An 8016-nucleotide genomic window follows, 5' to 3' on the forward strand; every position below is an offset into this window, starting at 1 on the left:
GCATTTAGATGACATAAGAGTACCCTTTTCGGCAACCACTTGTCCTCTTAAGCGACATAAGAGCACCCTTAGGCAACGTAAAAGCGCCTTTAGGCGACGTTAAGGCGCCCCTCGGCAACGTAAGAGTGCCCTTTCAGGCAACCACTTGCCCATTTAGGTGACATAAGAGTGCCCTTAGGCGACATAAGAGTGCCCTTAGGTGATTTAAAAGTGCCCATTCAAGTGACCATTTGCCCCCTTAGGCGACGTAAGAACACCGTTTTAGACAATCACTTGCCCCCTTAAGCAACATAAGAGCGCGCCTAGGTGATGTAAGAGCATCTTTTCAGGCAACTACTTACCCGCTTAGGCGACATAAGAGTGCCCTTTCAGGCAACCACTAGCCCTCTTAAGCAATATGAGAGCGCCTTTTCAGGCAACCACTTACCCACTTAAGCGATATAAGAGTGCGTAGTCAGCCAACCAATTGCCCCTTAGGGGTTATGAGCGCTCTCATCAGCATGGTACCAGATTTTACAAACGTTAAGTCGCTAATGCAGGGGAGGAATAAGTCAGCCAACCAATTGCCCCTTAGGCATTATGGGCGTCCTTATCAATAATTGATATTATAGCAGCATGGTACCAAGTCTTACCAATGTTAAGTCGCCAATGTAGGAGAAAAATAAGTCAACCAACCAATTGCCCCTTAGGCATTATGAGCACCCTCATCAGCATAGTACTATGGTAGCATGATATCGTGGCAATATGATACTATATCTTATCAACATCAAGCCTCTAATGCACGAGGGAAATAAGTCAACCAAACCAATTGCCCCTTAGGCGTTATGAGTGCCATCATCAGCATGGTACCATGGTACCAGATCTTATGAACGTCAAGCTACCAATGCATGGGGGAAATAAGTTAGCCAAACCAACTGCCTCTTAGGCGTTATGAGCACCCTCATCAGCATGGTACCATGGTAGTATGGTACCAGATCTTATCAATGTCAAGCTGCCAATGCATGGAGAAATAAGTCAGCCAAATCAAGTGCTCCTTAAGTGTTATGAGCGCCTTCATAAACAACTAATACCATGGCAGCATGGTGCTCTCATCAACCAGAAAACTTTTCCTACCAAGAGAAAGATGAAAACTCTTTTTCAATCGAACAAGGGACCAAAATCCTTTCCTACCAAGTGAAAAGCAAAAAACCTTTCCAATTCAGCAAGGGATCAAAAACTTTCCGACCAAGAGAAAAGCTGAAAGCTCTTTCTAACCCAGCAAGGGAGTGAAAATCGTTCCTACCAAGTGTAAAAGCCAAAAAACTCTTGTCAACCCAGCAAGGGACCGAAAATCTTTCCTACCAAATGAATAGCCCAAAAACCCTTAAGGTTTCTTTGAAGGACTAAAACCCTTAAGTACCAAAAATCTTGAAGGCCAAAAATCCTTAGGGACCGAAAATCTTGATGAAAATCCTAGAAGACCGAAAACTGTCACTTGGAGATCGAAAATCTTAAAGGCCAAAAACCCCGGAAGACCGAAAATCCTTAAGGACTGAAAGCCCTTCTTGGATGACTAAAAACCTTTCTTGGCTGACCAAAATTCTTGAAAACCATAATCTTCTTTTGAAGAATGAAAACCCTTTTAAAAGCTCTTTAAAGCCGAAAACCAGAAAATCTGAAATCTCCAAAAAAATAATACAAATTTAAGATTGAAAGCAATCAAAGATAGAATTAAGAGCAAAAAGAAGTAGAGTAAGATACCCTTGATCAAGAATCAGAAGAACAATTTGAAGCTAAAAGGTACCGAATCCAAAAAAACAAAAAACCAACCGAACATAAAGATTCATAGACAAGAGGGGAGAAAAAGGCCCAAAAATCTAGATAATTCCAAAATAAAATCCAAACGAACGTTTTTAAGGGCCATTCTATACTAGAGTCCTAAAAAATAGAAATCCTTGTCCTACTACAACTTAACCTAAAAATTTAAAATCCTAGAACTTAACCTAAAAATTTAAAATCCATCTAGATACCAACAAGCTATTTAAACGGGCAATCTCTAAACATGCAAGCTATCTCATGATTATATGATCTTTTCTCTAAGTCCATTTTGAATCCCTTATTCACTTAAGTATCAGAGATTTTGCCCACCAAATCAGGAGTGTTCTTGTTATTTTATAAATCCATTATTCGAAGGAAGAACCAAAATAGCATCTGACCAACCATTTAACATATTATTCTATGTAATTTTCATCGAATATTTGACTTTTATAGGCTACTTTATTGAATATATTAGCTATTTATCAGCGAATTATAAATATTTTAACAAGATACATAATTATTTAGAATTTTAAATGTTCAAGAGCACCAGCTAAGTTTCATATTAATTTCCCAGGTTCTCTCTTTACTGATTAAACATTATACAACCAGGGCATATACATCAAACATTAAGAAAAGAAGAACAGGGCTTGAAAATGAAAAGTAGTAGACTTTGCTATTACATCCCAAAAGATGCAACGCCATAATTAATGTCTAAATTACAGTTCCGCTTGGAATCAAGGCATCCTTGATTACAGTGACGATTCCACTCTTTATGAAATATCCATCAGTTTCTCTAGCTGCTTCTTGCACATCGTCACTGTTGATTATCTGTAACACAAACAAAATGTGCAGACTTTTATACTACATGTCAAGATAACTGTGAATAATCCCACCAATATGTTCATAGCAACTGGCAAAAAGAGATTAGTTTCACATAACTTGAAATGGCAATCAATTGCTTTTAGTTTAAATAAATAATTACACAATCATGCAACTTTTTTTTAAAATGAATTTTTTAAAAGTTAAAAAAGAATTAAATTATTTCATTCCAAATCTGAAAATTGGCAAAAAAAAAAATAATCAATTGAATATTCTTATAAATTTCTTGATTTCAAACGTGGGGTAACTGAATAATTTTAAGAAAAAAGAAATCATTCATCTTTTTGTTTAGCTTTCTTTGAAGAAATGGGTGGTTGTGGTGTACTAGAAGAGAAGACGATTAAAACAAGAAGAATTCTTCAATCAAAAGTTGCAATTCTATTTTCTATTTATTACCTTAACGTTATCTCCAATTCTAGCATTTTTGTCAATAATGGCTCTCTTGATATGAGAATACTTGCCAATACCAATTGGAACACTACCCTTTGCAGCCAGAAACCTCCTGTCTGCATCGGTCTGAGACAAGATGTTTCAGAAAAAAGACAATCAGTACAAACAGGAAATGGAACACAAGTGAAATCATCACTTCTGCCAATTCAATTCAGAGTTAAAAGACAATATATAACGATATGATAATTCTCAGGAGCAGTACCTCATAATAATCTGCTCCCATTAATAACGTGTCCTCTATGATTGCACCTTCTGATATGCAAGATCGAAGCCCAACCACAGAGTGGTGAATTTTACAGTTCTGAGAAGGACAAACAGGAAAGAGAGAGGTTAATGTCTAGAGATGAAGTTTTATGCGCATTCAAAAATCACAATAATCTTACTACAGGATATATAAACAAAATTCAACATCAAATGTAAGGGATAAGGGTCTAGGACACAATACAGAGAACCACCGTTGCCTAGATTTGAACGACCTTCGCCAAAATTTCTGACCAAGAAACTTACCTTAATAACACAACCTTCACCAATAACGCTATCTGTAACATCAGCCTCAACCATCTTGGATGGAGGCAAATAGCGAGGTTGAGTATAGATTGGAGATGAACGATCATAGAAGCTGCAAAAGCAAATTAAATAAACATATCAAATTATGATCCAGATGGAAGCATGCACACGGGTAGAACTAAAAACTAGAACCAAAATACCTGAAATCTGGCACTGGCTTTTTAGTTATCCCAAGGTTGGCATTGTAAAATGCCTCAATTGTACCAATATCTTCCCAGTAGCCATCATATAGGTAAGCTTGCACCTATAAATGTTATTGAGCAATTTAGAATTCTAGAGATTAAAAGATATAGAGAGCAGTAAAAAAAAGATAATTTGATGCTGAAACCTCTAGCAAAGAAAATGCGCAAGTCTGTAATGGCAAACTTTTCAGCCGAATAGATTTACGTACCAAAGGGGACTTTTCAATCCTTCATAAAACAAAATGCTTGTTCAAGATGCTAGCACACAAAGAATACAAGTAAATAACCTCGGAAGATAACATTACAGCTTCAGAAAAGAATATGAATTGGGACTACTATGCACTCATGAACACATGTCATGTCCTGCTTAGGCATCCATTGCATGTTAATACAACTTAAGGTATGTTATAAAACCCATATATGCTGCTTGCAGAGGCTAGACATTTTAGCTTCAACATAGATAAAAGACAAATTTTTGTACTGTGATTCCCTTATTCAGACCATGTTTACATGTATGCCTATATGCCACAAGAATAACAAACCATTCTTCATACAAACTTGAGAAGCATAAATGGAGATGATTGAATGAACGGTAATTACTCTCATCCCAATGGAAGTAGCACCAGGAATAACTTCACTTCCAAAGTCATTGGCTCCAGGAAACTTATCTCTCAGAAGATCTAACATTGCATTTTTACTGACAACATATATCCCCATACTAGCAATGTAAGGCATCTCTTTTGCTCTGTCATCATCAAGACCTAAAATTGTAGTATCAACCTAAAAGAAAACAATAAGCGACAAAATTAAAAATAAATAAATAAATAAAATTATCTCCTTGTAACCTGTGTCAAATAATAAAGCGTAAAAGCGCATATTCACAAGAAATTAAGGACCTACCTTCATCGCTTTTAATTGCTCTCCTTTTGGCTTCTCAGAAAATTCAATTATGCGTCCTTCTTCATCAATTTTCATCAGACCAAAGGCAGTTGCACGATTTTCATCCATTGGTAGAGCAGCTACAGTGATTTCTGCATCAGTTTCTCTGTGTGCTTGGATAAACCTTTCATAATCCATCCGGTATAAATGATCCCCAGCAAGTATCAAGAACTCCAAAACGTTGTGCTCCTCAAATAACCACAAGTATTGTCTTACAGCATCAGCCGTGCCCTGTAAATCATTGAATTAAAATTTTCAGGAGATGAAATAATAAATAACAGCCAAAAAAGAAAGAAAGAAAGAAAAGGCACCTCAAGAATAAAATTATTCGCATAAAAGACAAAGGTTGCATTTGGTTCGGTATGCATTTGTATTTTTTTTTACATATCATCATCTTGAGCAAAACTATTGTCAAACAAACCAAAATTTAGACTGCACACTTTAAACTAAAACTCGGAAAAATATGTACATATATATTAAATCCCCTTATCTAAATGCAGCTTAACAAGAATTTCTGAAACCAATCAGTACCTGGAACCAATTTGGGTTCTCTGGGCTCTGCTGAGCTGCAAGAACTTCAACAAAACCTTCATTCTTGTAGCCACCCATGTTGCTTGCATAAGCCCGTGACAGGTGGCGATTGAGAGATGCAGAATTGAATTGTGTAAGAACATAAATCTTTGATATATTACTGTTCAAGCAGTTGCTCACAGGAATATCAATCAGCCTGTAATTTCCTCCTAAAGGAACAGCAGGTTTAGCTCTCTTCTTGGTAAGTGGGTAAAGGCGGGTCCCAGCACCACCTCCAAGAATAATTCCCAAGACACTCTGTTAGGAATCATAGATAGCAAAATGTTAGCATAACCCTTCATTTTACGAAGGGAATTGAAAACAAAAAGAGCTCCATATGAGAGCTAGAATTGATGAAATGTCCTGTAGTTTCTAAGGCCCTGACTTTCCAATAATTAGTTTATTAGATATGAATGCTGCTGGATATCATTCTACAATATAGGATACACAATTCTTGTCAATAAATTACAGATAATAACTCAATTAAAGAAACCTGGAAAATTTGAGCAATCAGGTCAATTCTAATTATGTACACTAAAATTTTCTTTTAAATTTCAATCTCGTCTCTCTGTCCTTCATTTCCAATCAAGTGTTGGTGCATATAGGAAATCAAAATATACAAGAAAAGTCAGATCAATATCAGCCTCAAGCCAACTAATTTCTAATGGTCAGCACAGTTGACTTGATATTAGTAGATGTACAATCAAATATCAAATAATGACTATTAGCAAGTACATTATGAAATAGTGAAATTAAAGTTCTTGTAAAAGGGGAAAATTTGACGATCTGTGTGGTTAAAATTACTGAAATTGAATCCAACTATCTACAGTCATATCATAACGGCTAGTTGATCGTTATATACTACGATCAAATATTGAAGAAAGCAATGTAACATCCAAAGAACAGAAAAGGCATCTAATTATAACCTGATTACAGCGTAAAAACTGGGAACCAAGCATTAGATTGAGCTGAAATTAGAACAGAATGATTGAAACTTTGATCAAAAGAGAACAAACACTCACACACACACACACACGCACAAAGGAAGAAAACTCACTTTACTAGCGTCAGGGTCAAGACAAGTTTGTGAATTCCTGGTATCAGAAACTGCCTTAGGAGAAACGATCATCGGAGTTCTCTCATTATAAGCAATTCCACGGGAAACAGAAAAAACCTTAGAATATATCTTATCACCGGAGAGATTAGACGAGGAGAATGAGAGGCTTTGCAGAGGTATTCTCCGGTAGATATACGACGATGAAGAAGAAGAAGAAGACGACGAAGACGAAGACGAAGACGAAGGTAGTCTCAGAACTCCGGTCGCTGCCATACTGGCCATTTGCAAATTCAGATTTCGCAAAAAGAAGAAATGTTAAACCTTCGTGTCTTTCTCTCACGTGAACACGCCCTCTTCATCGAAGAAGGGCAGAGTCTCATGTCTGATTTATGTGGAGGATCTGATTTTGAGAACCGTTTTGCCCAATCCTCTTGCATGAATTTACGGGGTTGTTTGCGTGATGGCGGGGCGGTGAGAGAAGCTGGCAAGGGCATTTTTGGAAAGAATCAATTGTTTATGGTTTTTAATGGGAGAAAAAAAAATCTCTGGGGTTTGGAAATAAATAATAATAATATTTTGGTGGCTGTCATTTAACCGTCCCTTTTTTCGTTCTTTCTTTCTTTCTTTCTTTTCTTTATTTTTTTTCTTTAAAAAAAATTGAGAATAAAAGTAATGTTTGCATGTGAGATATCACGTGATGCGTATCTTTTAAAAAGGAAAAAAAAAAGTTATTGTTTGATACTTGTTGTACAAAAAACTCATATTTAAAAAAATCTAATTAACTATTTTATTAATTTTAATATTTTAAAATTAATATATATTTTAAATACAGAATAATCAATTAATATATATTTTTATAAAATTAAATGATTAATTAATATTTTTTATATTATAAAAATTAAATAATAAAGTATTTAATAATTAAAAATAATAAAATAAATAATTAATATTTTTTAAAATCTAAAAAATACTTTAATATATTTTTTAAAATTAAAAAGTTAATTAATAAATTTTTTATAAAAATTAAATACCGATTTCATCGGCTTAACCAATACTTCTATGAGAGATGTATTATCGGATTTAATTAATTTAATTTTTTAGGATGGATTAATTAAATTAAGTTGAAAAATAAAATTTTTAGAATTTTCACAATTAAAATGAGTCAAATTTTTTAAAAATAAATTATATAATTTGAATCAAATAAATTCAGTTTAAATTTTCAAATTACAACGTTATTGCTCTCGGTTACACGAAGCTCGTGAAGTGCTGTAATATTGCTCTCTTTTTTTTTTCTTTAAAAAAGAAATTCTATAACATGATATTGCTGGAGAAATCTGACGTATTTAACCATTTAAAAATTTTAATTTAATTATTTATTTTTATAATAATTTTTTATTTGTAATAAAAAATTTTAATTTTTTAATATAAATTTAAGTAATTAAAAATAAATAAATATTTATCATAATTCATATTTATTTACAAAATTTTAAATTTTGAATAATAAAATTAATTTTTTTAATTTATCATAATTATCACTAATAAAACTAAATTAAATTTAGACAAATTAATGATAAA

At 33.9% G+C, this 8016-nt stretch overlaps 1 protein-coding gene across 1 annotated transcript; it reads right to left on the bottom strand.

Moving 5' to 3' along the window:
* Window positions 1-2330: 2330 nt before the first annotated feature.
* Window positions 2331-6921, bottom strand: LOC110629533 (glucose-1-phosphate adenylyltransferase small subunit 2, chloroplastic). Its single transcript, XM_021776553.2, has 9 exons — window positions 6442-6921; window positions 5346-5642; window positions 4776-5045; window positions 4476-4655; window positions 3834-3937; window positions 3634-3745; window positions 3329-3427; window positions 3073-3192; window positions 2331-2625 (listed from the first exon to the last, which is right to left on the bottom strand). The coding sequence occupies exons 1-9, from the start codon at window positions 6721-6723 to the stop codon at window positions 2509-2511; spliced, it is 1581 nt and encodes a 526-aa protein (XP_021632245.1). The 5' UTR covers window positions 6724-6921; the 3' UTR covers window positions 2331-2508.
* Window positions 6922-8016: the final 1095 nt, after the last annotated feature.

Source organism: Manihot esculenta, chromosome 13 (assembly GCF_001659605.2).
Source record: "Manihot esculenta cultivar AM560-2 chromosome 13, M.esculenta_v8, whole genome shotgun sequence".
NCBI classification, from domain to species: domain Eukaryota; kingdom Viridiplantae; phylum Streptophyta; class Magnoliopsida; order Malpighiales; family Euphorbiaceae; genus Manihot; species Manihot esculenta.

Bases quoted from the DNA above. Each gene is read 5' to 3' on its own strand.
- LOC110629533 (XM_021776553.2), bottom strand. From the start codon at position 6,723: ATGGCCAGTATGGCAGCGACCGGAGTTCTGAGACTACCTTCGTCTTCG. The intron at 5,046-5,345 runs GTACTGATTGGT...AATGATTTACAG, and splicing joins AGAACCCAAATTGGTTCCAG to GGCACGGCTGATGCTGTAAG. The intron at 3,746-3,833 runs GTATTTTGGTTC...TTGCTTTTGCAG, and splicing joins AAGCCAGTGCCAGATTTCAG to CTTCTATGATCGTTCATCTC.